At 49.5% G+C, this 19059-nt stretch overlaps 2 protein-coding genes across 3 annotated transcripts in view; both read left to right on the top strand.

Annotated features, from left to right (window-relative positions):
• The window catches only part of LOC146797348 (rab GDP dissociation inhibitor alpha-like), a 231822-nt gene extending 221022 nt beyond the window's left edge, over positions 1-10800 (top strand). The window contains exon 10 of the mRNA XM_085627548.1: positions 10727-10800. Coding sequence (XP_085483674.1) covers positions 10727-10739 — 13 coding nt within the window. The 3' untranslated portion in view covers positions 10740-10800. The remainder of the gene's footprint in view (positions 1-10726) is intronic.
• A 551-nt stretch (positions 10801-11351) lies between these two features.
• Positions 11352-19059, top strand: part of ARIH2 (ariadne RBR E3 ubiquitin protein ligase 2) — a 282679-nt gene continuing 274971 nt past the window's right edge. Inside the window, exon 1 of one of the 2 annotated variants that reach the window (XM_085624353.1) lies at positions 11352-11488. The gene's annotated coding sequence lies outside the window, so the exon portion shown is untranslated. The remainder of the gene's footprint in view (positions 11489-19059) is intronic. The other variant, XM_085624352.1, reaches the window with a different exon arrangement.

Genomic DNA, 19059 nt, shown 5'->3' with positions numbered 1-19059 from the left:
TCCTATAGCACAGGGCACTCTCTTCGGCGAGTCTTTTGTCAAGCAGTTGAGAAAGTTTGTCTCAACGTTCTTGGCCCTTGGCAAGGCCCAGGCGTCCATGAAAAAGATTTTTCCTGTGAAGGTTTTTGGAGGGGCCAGAAGAGGCAGGGGTTGCTCCTCCGGCCGCCAGTCCTACCAAGGCCCTAACAGAGCCCAGGTGAGAAGGAACAACGGCTGGCAGGATGACCGTCAGGGAATCTTCTACCCCTCCCGTGCCGGCAGTAGAGGAAAGAACAACCGAGCCAGGGGAGGGTTCCACAGCAACAACGGATACAATGGTAAGCCCCATTCTGTTATCACGTCTTCGTTTGGGGGGGAGACTGCGACTGTCAGTCATCTTGGTTGGGGAGCCAGATGTGGATCGACTTCAATGGGAGGCAGATGGGCATAGGAGGAACTGTCTCTCCACATGAATTGTCTCAAACTACTGGCGGGATCGTTTGCAATTCGCTCCCTTACGAGGGACAGGGTATCGTGCTGTGTGCTCCTGAGGATGGACAACACAACAGTGGTGCAATATATCAACAGGCTGGGTGGCACCCGCTCTCGCTCTCTTGAGCCCTGGCGGAACTAGCCAAGGACTTCTGGCATTACTGCCTCCAGCTACAGATTTCAGTAAGAGCGGAATATCTTCCGGGGGTGCTGAACTCTGTAGCGGACTGGAACTCCAGGTACCTCAGTGTTAGACCTGTCAGCCCTAGGGTGGTCTTTCCCTGTGTTTTTGCCCTTGCCTCATTTTTTCCACCCTCTTTTTAGTTGGCCTTAGGTCTCCGAGCGCCTTCCCATTGCTAATCAATGCTAAGGTGCAGGTGCTCTCTTCTCCCAACATGGCTGCCACAGGACCCTGCTACTGCGGAGTGGTCTTGTCAGTAGCACCCTGGTTGCCAGGAGCTGGCTGGGACCCTAAACATTGTTACCACACCAGCCCGCCTTTTTCTGCCCTAGTTAGACTAGGGAAGCTCCTGGAACCTTCTAGAATAAGGGCGGGGTCTGCTTTTGCCGCCTTAGAGAGTGGTCACCTGACCTGGGCATACTTAAGGAAAGGAGGGAAACTTTTTAGTCAGTTGGGGCGACGCTGACTTGGGGGAACCTACGCAGAAGACTTAGGCGGTAGGGCCTAGTCAGGGACCTATACCACTGGGAGTGACAGGGCTTAGGTGCTGCCTTCCAAGCTGCGTGAGGAACACTGGACTAGCCCACTGATCTGGCCCGGCGGGAGGGGAACCCAGGGACGACCTGCAGAGACTGACTGACCTACCCACAGCCACCAACTCAGACAACCCCCCCCTCGCTCAAGAAACCAACTACTAAGGGCGCAGGAACCAGCAAGCGCCGAAAGAATCTCCTAAAGTTACCTCAGGACTGCTGGGGGATCAACCAGGTATTAGCGCTGTGTCACCCCTGCGCTCCCTGACTCCACCTGGGACCCCCTTCACTGAACTGCCACTGTCACATGGCCTGCCCCACTCCAGCCTGCACTGCCCTGAGCTGCTGCGCTCCCCCGCTGGGCTTAGGGGAGCGCTGGGCACCAATGAACTTGCCCCCAAACTGCGGCCCGGGCCTTGAAGTCCCCCACCCCTGCCGGGGCGCCTAAGTAACACTCACCGCCGCGGCCCGGCGCTGAGGGGCCAGAACGCTGCTGACGTCCGCGGGGCCTGCTGAGGAGTTCGGGGCCCCACCATTGCCAGCGTGTCCGGGGACGACTGTTCCGTGGTGGGCCCGTCGCGGCGCGACCTTTGTGGCGGCCCTCTCCTTCCTGGAGGGCCGCCGGAATCCAGTGTGGGCCGCACTAGGCCTGGAGGCCGGCAACTGAGATCACGTGATGGGGGAGTTCCTCCAGACTCCGCCCCCGCCACGAGCCCATTGGTTTACCTAGCTGCGCCCCGTAGACCACGCCTTCCTCGGGACCTGCGGGGAGTGGTTCCTGGGGCCCAGGGATCAGCGGAGGGCCCGGAACCGGCTCCCCACCACCGCTGGGCTTCCCGGCCTGCATCTGGACCCGCCGGGAGCCCCCGCGCAGCCCCCGCATATCCCGGATACCGCCGGAACGCGCTCCCAGCTGGAGGGAGGGGCTCAAAGGAGAGCGAGCCCCCTCCTGGCCTGACATCCACCGCAAGGGCCCTGAGGAGGCCGAAGATTCAGGTAACCCCCGGGGAGGAGGGCGGAAGGCCGGAGAGAGGCCCTGAGCTCGCCCCTCCCCCGGGCAGGCTATCGTTGGGCCCTGTTGGCCCCACTTGCCCCAGTAAGGAGAGTAAACCAGTCCAAGGCCCTACTAATCCCTGCCTTATGAAGGTCTGATCCATGACCTGACGTGCAGGTTATCGTTGGGCCCAAGGATATTACCAACGCTACTCAGATTGAAGGAAATGTTCACCCCTGCCTGCCAGATGGCTTTATTTCTCTCATTGAATGCCATGTTTAGCGCTCTCATTCAATGCCATGTTTAACGCTCTCATTGAATGCCATGTTTAGCGCTCTCATTGAATGCCATGTTCAGCGCTCTCATTGAATGCCATGTTTAGCGTTCTCATTGAATGCCATGTTTAGCGCTCTAATTGAATGCCATGTTTAGCGCTCTCATTGAATGCCATGTTTAGCGCTCTCATTGAATGCGATGTTCAGCGCTCTCATTGAATGCCATGTTTAGCGCTCTCATTGAATGCGATGTTCAGCGCTCTCATTGAATGCCATGTTTAGCGCTCTCATTGAACGCCATGTTTAGCGCTCTAATTGAATGCCATGTTTAGTGCTCTAGTGAAATGCTCTAATGAAAGGCCAGGTTTATTTCTAATGAAATGCTTTGAGGAATACCGGGATTGTTGATTACCCTGACTCTGACCTAGATAAAAGCTATTTGATTTGTACTCAAACTCACTGGTGTGGTGTCAGTCATTGCGTGCGTTTCCTGTCTCAGTGGATGTGTGTGCTGTATGGTCACTTTACACTTAAGCTTTCGGGTGCCTACCTGCTCGCACCAAGCTACCCCCTGGGGGACTGGTGACCCCAGTTCCTACACTTCAGGCCAGAGACTGGAGACTCGACCCAAACGTATTTCAGGTGTTGATGGCACTTTGGGGTCCATGCCAAGTGGATCTGTTCGCCTCCCGATGGAACACTCACCTTCCCTGCTACTTCAGCTGGAGACCGAAACCGGGGGCGGAGCCAGTAGATGCTTTCCTCCAAGAATGGTTGACGGAACAGGCCTATGCTTTCCCTCCCTTTGTCTGCATCTAGCGAGTGGCAGTGCCAGTCAGGTACCAGAGGGCCTCGCTGTTTCTGGTCACTCCGATATGGCGATTATAAGCATGGTTCCCTTCTCTCCTGGAGCTTGCCTGGGCTACCCCGATACAACTACCATCGTCTGCCGAGATCCTGTTGGATCCACTAGTCTATCCACATCCCCTGGTTCTCCAGGACCATCTACATCTCATGGCATGGAGGATTTCAGGCAATGTTGGCAAGACAACAGACTTTCACAGGGGGCTGAATTCCTTATCCAGCAGACGTGGGCTCCAGGGACCACCAAGAGGTATAGCTCGGCTTGGAAGAGATGGGTACGTTGGTGTCTTGGGAGACATTTGGATCTCATAGGCACCAGTGTTACCTACATAGTGAACTTCTTAGCGGAGCTTTTCCAGGAAGGATTGGCATATTGTACCATTAACTCCTTCAGGTCAGCTATGTCAGCGGGACATGCACCGGTGAATAATGTTCAGGTAGGGGAACATCCTTGGGTAAGTAAACTCCTCAAGGGTATCAGAGTTTGTCATCTCTCGGAACCGTGCTACACGTGTCTTTGGGACGTCAACTTGGTTCTGCACTTGTTGACATCCTGGCAGGACAACCAATACTTTTCTAGGAAGGGGATCTCAGGGAAACTTGCAATGTTTCTCTGCCTCATCTCTTGCAAGAGAGCTTCGGATGTGCGGGCATTAGACCTGTCTGCTAGAATCTTTACCCCAGAAGGGGCTACATTCAACATCTCAAGGAGAACAAAGCTGAGTACCAGGTCGGTATCCTATCTAGCTTCACCAGAGGCTCCTAGGTTGTGTGTGGTCAGGTGCCTGAGGGCCTACGAAGACATGACATTGGAGGTTCAACCTCCAGGGGCACGACAGCTGTTGATTGCCATTGAAAAACCCTTTAAGGCTGTGTCGCCCCGACCATTGCCTGATGGGTGAGATGGGTCATGGCAGAGGCTGGCATCGATACCAGTGAGTTTGGGGCTCATTTGACTAGGGGGGCTATTGTTTTCAAGGCTTCCCAGGTAGGTGGTAGACTGGAAGATATCATGAATGCGGCAGATTGATCCACTGATTCCACTTTCAAAGGTTCTATTTTAAACCAATCTATGACGCAGCCACACTGTTGGTAAGTAAGCTTTAAAAATGCATAATCCTTGCCTCGGGTCCTTACATAGAATGAAAAATTTCCTAGTTATCATAAAATACAATTTCAATTCTATTAAGGACTAACCCTGGGCGTCGTGCTCCGCTTCGCCCACGGAGTGCACGTAGCGCTGCCTGCTTCGCCGTTTACGAAGTAGCCGTAGCATGCAGTGCTACGCACACGCCGCAGCGAAGCAGAGCTGCCCGCCTGCCCTCATTTTAAAATGCGGCGGGTGGCACGTAGTGGGGCCACGCGGAGCGCACGAGTGTGCATAGATTTTGCCACACTACGCGCTGCTCCACGTAGCCCCACTACGGCCACTACGCCCAGAGTTATTAAGGACGCTGAGGTGAGAATTATGCCCCCCTGGCATGCTATCTCTATGCCTCCCTCCCTGGGGGACTTATGAGGTTATCTCTTCTTTGGTTCTGAAGGTTAGAGAACAGGGTTTGGTGATTAACAGGGAAGTACTTTGGATTCTGCTCAATAACCGTATATGGTTATGTATTGTTGTTTCGATGAACATTGGTTTTTTTCTTGATGGACAAACATGTGGTGCAAGTTAGTATTTAATGGTGGTATTGCAGCACCTAATGTACCAGTCTTATAATGATTGTCATATTGTTTACTATCCTCATAGTACTTGCTTTCTTTCTTTTTGAACTGTTTGCCTTCAATGGTAGACGTTATGAGGGAAGTTATTAACGTTCTTTACATATCCTCTTAGGTTCAGAGTCAAAGACCGAATGATGTCCAGCGTGCTTAACTTCCTCCAGCGAAGCAGAGGAAGGACTGCAGCGTGATTTGGAATATATAGACTATTACACTGTTACTTGATTGGACTATTGGTGGCCATGGTTACTCCCTGTGGTTCATGGGAGTTGTAGTTATGTACAGTGTTTTTTACTTTATCTTTGAACTTGCTGTTCATAAAAAGTGAAGGTCGTGATGCATACATAATCCTCGCCTCCGCGACCTTAAAAGAATTAAAACTTTCCTTTTTTTTCAATTCTATGTCAGGACCAGAGGCATGGATTATGCATGACTTTCTTCACTCTTTATTAACAGCACATTCAAAGATAAAGTAAAAAAACATGTCAATGAACTACAACTCCCATAAACACTAAGAGTAACCATGACCACCAACAGTCCAATCACATAACAGTCCAATAGTCCATATAATAAAGGGGGTGTTGTAGTCCTTCCTCTTTCTTCACTGCTGCCTCCTCAGTTAATTCCCTTCATTCCTTCTTCCTGACTAAGGGGGTTACAGTTAGGGCTAATGTGGCGTTTGCGTGTTGATTTTGAGCTACTCTTGTTTATTGTGGCAACGCTCTGCTATCACTTCATTTCTACCGGCTTCCCTGCTTCACAATTGCGCGGCAGGCTCTTTGGCCCAGGCGCGTCAGTTTCTTGCTCCCACGCGAGTGTGCTAGGTGGACTCTTTTGCGCTTCTAACCTGCTTCTGATGCTCCACAGAGCAGCTTGCTGCACTCCTGTGGTCGTGTCGCGCTTGGGGAAATTGAGCGGCCACCCGCTAAGGGCATAGCCCATTTACATTTTTTACATATTTTAATTTCCCTCGTTTCCTGCTACCGGCAGCATAGGGATTTTATTTTTCTTGAGCAATTCTGAACAGGAACCTGGAGCATCGGCGAGGGGGCTGCCCATAGTTATAAAAGGGCGACCTTTTATCAAGTGCTCCTGCCCTCCTATAAGATGCAGTTCCAGCGGGACCACGATTATATTCCCTCTCATTCCTCTGAGTAGGAAGGGGCCCCCCAACAGCGCCTTCCTGCAGGGGTGGGAAAACTCCTTTCAAGGGCCATTTCCTCGGTGCTGGCCCCCCTGCAGGAGAGTGTTGATAAACTGTCTTCCCAGGTCTTCAGGGGAACGGGAATACTGGGTGACAGGAGGGCTGGGCCTAGTGGGGTGACCCAGATTCACCCACGTAAGGCTAATAAGCATAACGCGGTGCACCTTGAAGGCTTTAGCCGGCTAGCTGGAGTCTTTCACAAGAGTGCGCAAACGCTCAAAGAGGAACCCTACCCTGGGGAGGACATACCCGGGGTTACCAGCGACGAGGTCGCCGCAGATTTTGACCCCCAAAGAGGTGTTCCTGAACATGGGGAGGGTGATTTTGAGGAAGAAGAGAGTTTCTCTGACGAGACCCAACATTCGGGGAGGTTTTGGCACCCGCAATCATCCAATTCCGATCCTTGTGATGGGGACGTGCCCCTTCCGACATGTTTGACCCTGAGGATATTTTTAGGCCGCCTTCTGCGGAGTGGGTCCCTGACAGAAAGGTGAATGAGTATGTAGGCCACAAGATTAGACAGCTGCTAAGCGAAGAGGTGAGGGCCTGCCTCAGGTCAGAATGCCCCCGACCATCACTGTCCGACAAGGTCACAGCTACCCCTGAGATAGACCCTAAGCTGTGCACCTTCTTCAGAAATTATATGAGGGACCCCAAGAAGGAGATCAAAAGATCATGGAGGGCCTGCCAGGACAAGCTGCTGGATGTGATGGGACAGTTAACTAAAATCATAGAGCTTGCAGACCGGTCCACGGAGTCAGGTCAGGTAATCCCCTACCCACGGGTGACGTGGTGGGGTGGGCGCAGAGGGCGGTATGCCTTTTGGGCAACGCCTACTGTGCCCTCTCCGGGGAATGTCATCACTCCCTCCTTCTTAAGATAGACCCTAAGTTGGGGGAGCTCTCTTCCTCAGAGGCAAGTCCCGTAGCCCAGGTCTCCCCCTTTGGCGACCCCTTTGTCAAGGAGCAAGGGAAGTTTGTATCAACGTTCTCAACTCTTGACAAGGCCCAGGCATCGATGAAGAAAATCTTTTCTGGAAAGGTTTTTGGTGGGGCCGGGAGAGGCAGGGGTCACTCTTCCTGCCGCCAATCTTATCAAGGCCCTAACAGAACCCAGGCAAGGTGAAAAAATTGGCTGGCAGGACGGCCTGCAAGTAACCTTCTACCCCTCCCGTGGCGTAAAAGGCAGGAACACGTGGCCGCGGAGGGGCCCACAACAACTCCAACCAATGCAGTGGTAAGCACCAGTCTATTAACACCTCTTCGTTTGGGTGGGAGAATAAGCATGTTTTCTCACAAGTGGGAAGGGATCTCCTCAGACCCTTGGGTTCTGGAGACTGTAAGGGGATACCACATAGAATTCTACAGAACCCCGGTACAAGCAGTCAAACCCTGTCTACTGGTCTTTTATTCTCAGGACAAATCCCTTATAGATCTGGAGGTCCAGGACCTTCTGACAAAAGGGGCAATTTGCCTCTCAGAGCTGCATCCCAGGGGGTTCTTAAGCAACCTCTTTTTAGTGGAAAAAAAGGACAAGGGCTTTCACCCCGTCATCGATCTCGGGTTCTTCAACGAGTGGCTAGTTTACCGCCACTTCAAGATGGAGGGGATTCATCTCTTCCGGGATCTATTACTACAGGGCGACTGGTTGGCACGTCTCGACCTCAAGGATGCATACCTGTCGGTCCCCATTACCCCCCAACTGCAGGTTCCTCCAATTCGAGTGGAGGGGGCAGGTCTTTGAGTTCCTTCCGGACCCTCCCGTTTGGCCTGTCATCAGCACCCTGGTGCTTTACCAAGCTCATCAAGCCAGTGGTGTAGCACCTATGAACCCTGGGCATCAGGCTGATTATCTGCTTGGACGACATCCTGTTGATGGATCAGTCCCGAGCCCGACTGATCATGCATCTGAATACCACCATAGCTCTGCTCCAGAGGTTAGGGTTCACCATCAACCAGCAGAAATCGTACCTGGTCCCGCAGCAGAGCATGCTATACTTGGTCTTTCGGATTGATTCCAGGGCAGCAACTCTGAATCGACCAGAGCAGAAAATCTCCAAGATCAAGAAGGAACTGAGGAAGGTTCTCAGACTGGACAGAATCTCTCAATGTCAGTTGGCCAGGGTTGTTGGTTTGTTATCATCCTCGATACAGGCAATCTTTCTGGGACCGCTGCATTACAGAACACTGCAGAGTCAGAAGGCATCCCACCTCCGGAGGGGACTCATTTACTCCGAGCTAGTAGCTCTGACACAGGAAGCCAGGACGGAGCTTCAGTGGTGGATAGACAATATGGAAGCATGGAACGGATGGGCGATCTTTGGCTCACCACTGGACGTGGTGATAGAATCGAATGCCAGTCACCTGGGTTGGGGCACCAGATCTCCATGAGAGGCAGATGGACAGATGAGGAGCTGGCTTTCCATATCAACTGCCTAGAACTACTGGCGGGATTGTTTGCCATTTGATCCCTTACGAGGGACAGAGTTTCATGCTGTGTGCTTCTACGGATGGACAACATGACAGCAGTGAAGTATGTCAACCGACTGGGTGGCACCCGATCCAGAGACCTAGCGGAGCTGGCCAAAGACTTCTGGCACTACCTCCACCATCAGATTTCTATGACAGACGAATACCTGCCCAGAGCGCAGAACTCCATAGCAGACTGGAACTCCAGGCACTTCAGAGACGCCAGAGATTGGAGACTCGATCCAAAAATGTTCTGAGCACTGACGACGCTTTGGGGACCTTGCCAAGTGGACTTGTTTGCTTCCAGATAGAATGCTCATCTGCCCCAATACTTCAGCTGGAGACCGGACCCAGGGGCGGAATCAGTAGACGCCTTCCTTCAGGATTGGTCAATGGATCTGGCCTATGCCTTCCCTCCATTCCTATTTATCCAGCGGGTGGCAGCACAGGCCTTAGTGCCAGAGGGCCGCAATCATCCTGGTCACTCGGATCTGGCAATCACAGGCATGATTCCCCTCTCTCCTGGAGCTGGCTTCGGCCGCCCCAGTACGACTTCCATCGTACGAAGCGATCCTGGTGGACCCTCTAGGCCAACCACATCCTCAGGTTCTCCAGGGCCATCTCCACCTCATGGCATGGAGGATTTCAGGCAACGCTGGCAGGACATCAGACTTTTGCAGGGGGCTGAATTCCTTATCCAGCAGGCCTGGGCCCCAAGGACCATCAAAAGGTACAGATCGGCTTGGAGGAGATGGGTACGTTGGTGTGTGGAGAGACACATGGATCCTGTGGGCCCCAACGTTACAGATATAGTGAACTTCTTGCGGAACTCCTTCAGATCAGCTATTTCAGCGGGTCATACACGGGTGAATAATGTTCCAGTGGGGGAGCACCCCTGGGTGAGTAAGCTACTCAAAGGCATCAGGATTTCTTGTCCCCCGAACCTCGCTAACTGGGTCTTTGGGATGTCACCTAGTCCTATGCCTGTTGTCTTCTTGGCAGGACAATCAGTACCTGTCCAGGAAGGAAATATCACCGAAGTTAGCTATGCTGCTCTGCCTCATCTCCTGCAAGAGATCTTCAGATGTGAGGGCCTTAGACCTATCTGCTAGAATTTTCACCCCTGAGAGGGTCACAGTCAACATCTCAAGGAGAACGAAGACGAGTACCAGGTCGATATCCTATCCAGCTTTTCCCAAGTCTCCTAAGTTGTGAGTGGTCAGATGCCTGAAGGCCTAAAAGGATATGACATTAGAGGCATGGCCTCCAGGGGAAGGGCAACTCCTAATTGCCACTAAGAAAACCTTCAAGGCCGTGTCATCCCCGACCATTGCCAGGTGGGTGAGATGGATCATGGCAGAGGCTGGCATCGAATACTAGTGAGTTTTGGGCACATTCAACTAGAGGGGCTATGGCTTCCAAGGCTGTCCAGGTAGGGGGCAGATTGGAGGATATTATGAATGCAGTGGATTGGTCATCTAATTCCACTTGCAAAAAGTTTGATTTCAAACCAATCCATGACGCAGCCGCTCTATTGGTAAGTAAGCTTTAAAAAATGCATAATCCTCGCCTCCGGTCCTGACATAGAATTACAAATTTTCTAGTTAACATGAAGGAAAGTTTCAATACTGTTAAGGATGCGGACGCTAGAATTATCCCCCTGGCATACTCCACCTATGCCTCCCTCCCTAGGAGCACTTATGTTATAACATTCATGGATTCTATGGCTAACAGGACGGGATCATGTGTCTGTCAGAAAAGTACTGATTTTATGTATCTACTATGGTTCATTGTTATGATTGGGAAGGTGTTATTGATATTATTTGTTAGACAATAGGTCCCTATATGATACATCAATAGCTATGTGAGATTAGGCTATTCCCTGAATGCAGTTGATATTTATTCCAGGTCCAATTATATTCTTGGTGTTAAATTCTTTGTTTCCTGAATGTTGGATACAGTGGTAAGAACCGTTTAAGAGGGAGTCTTTAACATTTTACCTATATCTTCTTAGGTCCGGAGTCTAAAACGGAATAAGATCCAGCCGGCTTAACTTCCTTCAGTGACGAGGAGGAAGGACTACAACACTGCCTTTATTATATGGACTATTGGACTGTTATGTGATTGGACTGTTGGTGGCCATGCTTACATCTAGTGTTCATGAGAGTTGTAGTTCATTAATGTGTTTTTTTACTTGATTTTTTAACATGCTGTTAATAAAAGAGTGAAGAAAGTAATGCATGATCCTTGCCTCCACGTCCATAATAGAATTGAAACGTTCCTTCAGGATAACTAGGACATTTTTCATTAGCAGCTCTTTGCTGCTGTGTTTACCTGGCTATTATGCTGTCTTCACTGAAGTCTTTCTTTCATGTTTAACAGGCTCTTCCCTGCTGTGTTTGCCTGGTTAGTCTGTCTTCTACCTAGTCTTTCTTTCGTGTTTAACGTGTTTAACAGGCTCTTCCCTGCTGTGTTTGTCTGGTTAGTCTGTCTTTCTACGTAGTCTTTCTTCCATGTTTAGCAGGCTCTTCGCTGCTGTGTTTAGTTGGTTGGTCTTTCTTTCAATCGTCGATTTAGACTTCGTCTTTCTTTTGTGTTTTAGTCTCTTTTCCACATCTATTCCTGCCCCCCTCCCCCACCACCTGTACCGGCTGCACGAGAGGAAGTGACGTAATTCGGAGTGCTGAGCGCTTCCGGTGCGCAGTCTGTGTTTCCAAGAGAAGTTGTTTCCCTCAGCCTGCCCTGCCGGACTCTCGGCTCTTGCCCCGGGGGACAGGTGAGAGGATGCCGGGGCGCAGGAGCGCACGGGCGGGGATGGACGGGAGGGGAACGGGGCCTGTATATGCGGCCGTGGGCGATGACAGGAGCAGGACCCCCCTCGTCCAGTGGCAGGGTCTAGGTGTGCCCCCTATGGCAGTGTGACAGCCGGGGGCAGGACCCTCACCCCATGTTGCCTGACCTCATTCGGGGAGGGGATAGATCGTTAAAGTACCCCGCCACCAGTTTTAATTATTTTACAAATCATACTACAATACCCTACTACCGTATAGAGCGTCCTAGGAACCTGAATTATTTACAGCGCCTACAAATGTCAAATGCGTTATTTATAGCTGCATAGAAAAGTGAGTTATCAGTTCTGACCCATCTCGCTCATACTGCCCAGCTCCACCCATCTCTCTGTGTGTCCTTTCTATTACATGTCGTCTCATACTGCCCATCTCCATTTGCCCCCCCCCCCCCATCTCAGATCACACTCCTGCTCTGCCCACCAGCCCGGCTCATAAACTGTACTTCTCAGGGCATGCTGCACAACTCTACCTCTCATAGCTCTACTCCTACCCTCATCGTCAACTGTGCACCACAGTATTGCGTGCAACTCTGCCAACTGCCTAAATCTCCCCGGCTCTCCGACATCCCAGCTTCCTCCCTAGCTCACCTAATAATAGTGCATATCGCACAGCTTACGTTCCACTTTCCAATGAATACTGCCCACCTCTACCCTTATCTGAGATAAGTTCTTAGAGCTATCCCCCCTCAGCTCAGGTAATACCAGCTCTACTCAATGTGTACTGCCCAGCTCTTCCCCATCCGAGCTAATATTGCAGAGGTGTTGCCAAGCACAGGTATAACCAGTTCTTACCAGCTCTGCTCCATTATGTTGCTCTGCTCTCCCCGCAAATTCATCATGCTCTGGCCGGTTTACTTACCAGCATGGGGCAGAGTGCCTTGCCATACTGCTGTTTCTACTCACCATTTCAGGATTCACTACCAGGCCTACACCTCTACTTCTAGATGCACACTGCCTTGCTCATACAACGCTTACTTGGCGCTATTCCCCAGCTGACCTAGCTCCGTTTCCCAGTTCAGCTCATTCTGCCCGTCGCTATTCCCAGATCAGATCCCGACGGGACTGGCCAGTCCCCGCAGTAGAATTGAAACTACCCTCCTTTAATATTGCTCAACTGCTTCCCCAGCTCAACTCATGCTAATATCTCAAGGGACTATCACTGTTTTAGACCCCGCAGCATGCCCTTACCCGTTAAAGCTTTATTGATCCTTGGGTCTGACTACTATGCTTGAACACAAGAGCATCCCGTTGCTTCACACATCATATTGCAAAATATTTATATAGCACCTAATAAGAAACAAAATGGCAACAAAGCTCTTGGAGAAAGCCACGGTAGCATGTTTTAACTGCTTCCTTAATGACATACGTTCATCGGTGCCTCATAAAATGGATATTTATAGCTGGGAAATCAATTGATGGGAACAACGCATTTTTAGTTAGACAGTTTGGTGGAACAGTATTTTTTTTATTTACTTATCTTGGGAACCGTCTTGAAATTGAAGGTACACATTTCTCTGCCTGATACCTAGGGGCATTCCTTCGTGTCCAGACACAAATGATCCAAGTTTTACACTGAAAGCCACGCTCTACCCTTACATTTTGGTCACCGCCTCAGAAACGTGATCACACTGAACGTTCTGTACAGCTTGTATGTTTGATGTGTTGGCTTGGGATATTAATTTTGAATTGATTGTATCCCTAACTACAGTGGCCCAGTCAATTTCAGAAAGGAGAAATCTAGTTTTTCTCTGTGCATTACGTTAGAAATTAAAATCCAAGGCTAAACTATTAGAATTTGTTTTTACTTATTTTAGGTGCTTTATCCTGGCTATATTGAAACCGTATTTATTGCGCTAACATAAGAACAACCAGGTATAATCAACTTAAGATGCGCAGATCACAGTTAAGCTGCTAAGAAAAGAGCTGATCGGGTATGTAGAGGCCAGGAGGAGAGCAGATCAAGCGATGGGAGAAATAATTGGAGTCGAGCGATATGATCAGTCTAGGATACCATGACGTGGGCTCAGCTCAAATGTAGTTTGAACAAGTTAGCCTTTAAATCCCTTTTAAAGGTCAAGGTGGTAGGTTGGGTCCTTAGTTCTGTAGTTTGGAAGTTCCACAAAATGGTTATGGTTGTTGCACCAGCGAAGGATTGTGTTAAGGCCAGTGATTTTGAATTTGTGGATTCAAGTTGTAGTGTGGTTTTATTCTTGAAGATTCTACTCTTCCAGCTAAGGGAAGTTGGTTGGCAAAGTAACCTGTTTTTTGTTCAGGTGAAGTGCTTTATATGTCAAGCAACTTATATTGAATTACAGTTTTGAACGGCAGCCAAGAAAGCTCCCACAGGATCAGCATGTTGTCTTATTTGTGCTTCACTGCGGTTATTCTGGCTATGGTGCAGGACTGCTCTGATGAGAGCCAGAGAAGAACAGTTCAGATGGCATTCCACAAGCTCTTTTAGAGACGATGGAGGCATGGGCAGCTATTTTTTAGGTCCAATGGCATTAAGTGTTTTATTTTCTTAAGGGAATGAAGGTACTAGTTCTGACTGGACCACTCTGTGTGGAAGATGGATTTGTATTCACTAAGGAAAGGCTCCAACCATGTACCCATCTGACATGCCAAACAGGCTGCTTACCTTGCACAGTAGTGTTTATCATTTAAAGTATCAAATGCTGCTGACAGATTAAACACGGAAGGTTTGCCTTTGACAATAATATTCAGGATAGTGTTTTGGATGTCCAACAAGGCAGTTTTTGTCCCAAGTGAGGGTGATATCTCACCTAACATTTTGTTAGGTTCAGCAAAGCTCTGCAGCTGTGAACCTGTAGGTTTCTGTAACAGTTTAGATAATAGTTTTAATATTCAAGAGATGTTCATTTTGGTGGGAGAAGTCTGAACCGTCACAAACTTTTAAACATTTTTTCCTTTAATTTGTTAACGAGTGCGTAACCTCAGGAATGTGCCCATGGTTAAATGAGCAGTTGCTAAACTCCAACATTGAACTGTGATACATTTGCAAGGTTTCTTAATAAATCTGGTGAAATAATGATCATCAGGCAGAAGGTAGGTGTAGGCAACTGTATAAGAGCTCTCGTCTAATCCATCAAATTCTGAAGGTAAACCGGTTTCATTTTGAAATAGCTGGCTCTCCGACTTCAGTTTTGAAGCCGCAGCTTCTTCCTTGCCCTTCTTGGTCACAGAAACTTAGCTACTTTCCGAGCCATACTCCCCAAGTCTGCTTGTTTCCCGAACCAATCATAGCAAACACCATGATGCATCAGCCTTGCTTTAAACAAAACGCATACATCTGATCCACTACCCACTTATATATTGTCCCTGCAATCCCCTTTTCCTGCACAAGAATGGAACTGTAGCTAATTACGATTGAATGTTTTTAATAACGTAAATTTTTCTATATTACCAAAAACATGGTCCAATAGTATTATTGTGCCAATTTTTTAAAAAGGGCGATCGCTCCAACCCAAGTTGTTACAGACCAATCTCCCTGATCGACAACACGCTGAGAATTTTGGGGAGGATTCTGTACAAAAACATTAGGACATGGGCTGAGGAAGATCGTATTTTACATCCCTGTCAGCTGGGGTTTAGAAGTAAAACTGGCACTGTTGAACAGTGTCTAAACCTCAACTTGATCATTGGTAAATACACAATAGCTAAAAAAAAAAACTCCATCTATTTGGCTTTTTTGGATCTTACCTTGGCCTATGACTCTGTCAATAGGTCCTGGCTGTGGTCCATTCTTTTAAAATACGGTCTGGACGAGGCTCTAGTACACTTTTTGGCTTATCTGCACAAGGACCTGAACGCTCGGGTGCAGATCAGTAAGGACGGAGAGGTATCAAAAGACATCAAAGTTGGCTGAGGGGTCAGGCAGGGTTGTATCCTGGCCCCTCTTCTTTTTATTCTTTATATCAACGACCTGCATAAGTCACTGGTAACACTAACCCATGATGTCCCTAGTATTAATGGCAACACACTACCCGCCCTACTGTGTGCCGACGATGCGGTCCTAATGTACCGCACACCAAATGCTTTACGAATTTTGGTGCGGGGCTTCACCGACTTTATGGCTAGTTTGGACCTACGTACTAATTTTAACAAATCATTTTTAATGGCTTGTGGGTCGAAAAAGTACTCTAATACTATTGTTTTAGATTCTGAAAGTTTACAAAGCATTCACACTTTTCCGTACTTGGGCCTGGTAATTTCAGCGAACAGCTTGTGGGCCGACCATGTGGCGTATAGTAGGAATAAGTTCTCCAAAGCCACCAATATTATACTCGGCCTGCCTAAACCTAGGAAGACAGAGGTAGTATTGGCCATTATTAAAATCTTCAGGTTACAATGCACCCCCGCTGCCACTTATGGTGCAGAAGTCTGGGGTTATAGCAAGTGTGATAGTATCCAGGGGGAGGAAAACAGATTTTGTCGTAGACTCCTGGTGCCCCCATCTCCTCATCACTGTACGCTTACCATAGCGAACTCAACCTGCCTTATATTGAAGATTACATTAAGGCTTGCCCTGCTACATTTTGGCTTGCAGTCTGGAAGAATCCAGCAGCTCACCTAACCAGGGAAATAATAACAGACTGCCATAACTGTGACAAGGGAAGGGAAATACCCTGGCTCGCCGCTGTTAGGATGGGCTTGAACAGTGTGCTTCTTGGGCACTTATTTTGAAACGCCACTGATTCCGAAAGCATAAGCAAAAAAAACCTACAGAAGGCAGTATATGCACTTTATAGTAAAGCCAGATATGAAACAGAGACACAGAAATCCTCTGTCGCTAAATATGTGCTGATTGAGAATACCTCCCATTTACCCTCAAGTTACCTTTTAAAACCTATTAACCGTTGGGAGAGGAGTTTGCTTTATTGATTAAGGGCGGGCACAATTAAATTTTCGCTCTGCTTTCCTCTGGGCTACAACTCTAATCTAGATCACTTGCTAAGCCCCTGCAACGATCAATGTAATCAATCAATGTTGCATTTTTTAAAACATCATTTTGTAATTTTAATGCAAAATACACCAAATGGTTCTTGATCCCATGTTTTTTAAGGCCATACCTTCGATTGATTACGAGGCAGCCTACAGGAAAATTATCATTTTGGAAGAGGAACAACTAATCTTCCTTGTAGGTTCTTTTTTGAAAGCTGCAGTGCATGCTCGTAATTCTATGTGTACCCCTTGAAGCTTGTCTCGTTGACCTTGTTATTTTAAAATTGTATTTTTTAACTTGGTAAAAATATAGTTGGCTGATTACTGTTTTTTACGTATTATTTTGTAATGTGCATAGTAACTTTTGTTGGGGAAATTACTTTTTTAGGATGTACTTCACTTCTAAACGTTCCCCTCTTTTATTTGATCTATGTATTACTGTTATATGCTGCTATTTTTATTGTGCTTTTATGGATACATCGTATCCGAATAAAGATCCTGAATGATTGATTGATTGATTGTAGCTAATTTCTGAGAAGTTTGCAGCTCACATCTTCAGTAGCACATTTGGCTGTGGTAATCAGAGCTACTAACAACCACGGTGCCTCACCATTTATGATGGCTTTATTCCTTTTTTTCCCTTGGTTCTTTTACCAAGAACGAAATGGGGCCTGCAGCCCACCCATTGCTTACTGTTGGTTGGCTAAAATCTCACTTTCATTTGTCTGCTTCTTATTTAAAGACATGCCCCTTCCATCCTGTGTCTGTCCCTCTCCTGTTGCATTGTCAGTTTACCTGTGTCCTTCTGCTGATCACTTCTAGGGAACTACTTTTTCTTAAGCACTGTATGAGAGTACATATTTTTCCAGCTGTCTCCCCAGTGTCCCTCTTTGCCCATTTTGTGCTGTTTTGCTCTCTCAATCGTGTGCTACTCCTTTGCTGCCTCAGTGATGTTTGCTCTTTTGTGCTTCTTCCCACATTAGTTTCTTGTCAGTGAGCTTCGTAGCTTCCTCCCCACCCGCGCCCCTGCAGGGTGGCTTCCTGGCCACCCGCGCCCTCTGGGGGGGGTGGCTGCCCCAGCACACCGCGCCCTCTGGGGGGCTGTTGGCTGCCGGAAAACAACCTTTACAACGCGGTCAAAACACTGCAATACATTTACTTCGCTGTCATTACAAAGTAAGTAGTTAAAATGACTTGTGCTGGATGGCGCTCTACACTAAGGAATAGTGTGATTTACTATTCCAACACCTTCCCTACTGTTACGTAGGCTGGAGTTGGAATAGTAAATCATACTATTCCTAAGTCCAGCGCCCTCCAGCGCAAGTCGTAATGACTTGCGTTGTTAAAACCGTGATGCAATGTACAGCGATCTAAATGATCGCGTTGTATTGTCATACATCCATGGCTGCCCCCCCCTCTCCTGCGCCCTCTGGGGGGGTGGCTGCCCCCCCCTCTCCTGTGCCCTCTGGGGGGGTGGCTGCCCCCCCCTCTCCTGCGCCCTCTGGGGGGGTGGCTGCCCCCCCCTCTCCTGCGCCCTCTGGGGGGGTGGCTGCCCCCCCCCTCTCCTGCGCCCTCTGGGGAGGTGGCTGCCCCCCCCTCTCCTGCGCCCTCTGGGGAGGTGGCTGCCCCCCCTCTCCTGCACCCTCTGGGGGGGTGGCCGCCCCCGCACCCTCTGAGGAGGGGGGTTGCTGCCCCCTCTTCACCCGCGCCCTATGGTGGTGCCCCCCCCACCAGCGCCTTGACCCCCGCACCCGCGTCCTCTGCCGGGTGGCTCCCCCCACCCGCATCCTCTGCCAGGTGGCTCCCCCACCGCACCCTCCGTGGAAGTAGCTCCCGCACCCTCCACAGGTGTGGCTACCCCCCACCCATGCTCTCCACGGGGGTGGGTAGGGAGAAGCCATCCCATTTAACCCCTTGTATGCCCATGATGAGCTGGACTCGTCATGAGGCATACCCTAGGGAATCCCTTTCTGCAAAAATAGCCTCGGGAGCTGGGGAAGAGCTTCCCCAGCACGCGAGGGCCCCCCCCCCTTTCACTGTAATGACGATCGGCGCGCATGTCGCGCCGACGTCATTACAGTGAAAGTGAAACTGAAATGAGCCAAGAGGCTCTTTGTACGTGCTCAGGGGGCTATCTCAGCCCCCTGAGCACGTAGAAAGACGGGAGAGGTATCATTGGAAAGGGGAGAATCTCCCCTTTCCAATGGTACCCCTCCCCAGTGGATCCCTGCTTGGGGATCGCCACAGGAGGGCGATCCCCAAGCAGGGATCCACCCACTAGACACCAGGGAGGGGGAGCGGCCCTGAATGCCCTGCAAACCTCAAATTTAGTTGAAAAAAATCACCTTTTTCACACATTTTTGTGTGGGAAAGTTGAGGCATCACCGGGCTGACACAAATTTCCTACCATCCAGCGTTCCCCCGGGTCTCCCGATAAAAACGATGCCTCACTCGTCTGGGAGGCCCAAGTACCCGCGACAGGCAAGGGCCCAGCTAAATTTGAGGTTTGCAGGGCATTCTGGGTAAGGAAACGTTGG

The sequence above is a fragment of the Triturus cristatus genome, chromosome 9, assembly GCF_964204655.1.
Source record: "Triturus cristatus chromosome 9, aTriCri1.1, whole genome shotgun sequence".
Taxonomy (NCBI): Eukaryota; Metazoa; Chordata; class Amphibia; order Caudata; family Salamandridae; genus Triturus; species Triturus cristatus.
Note: the sequence above shows the minus strand (reverse complement) of the source record. Positions and strands in the feature narration are given on the sequence as shown.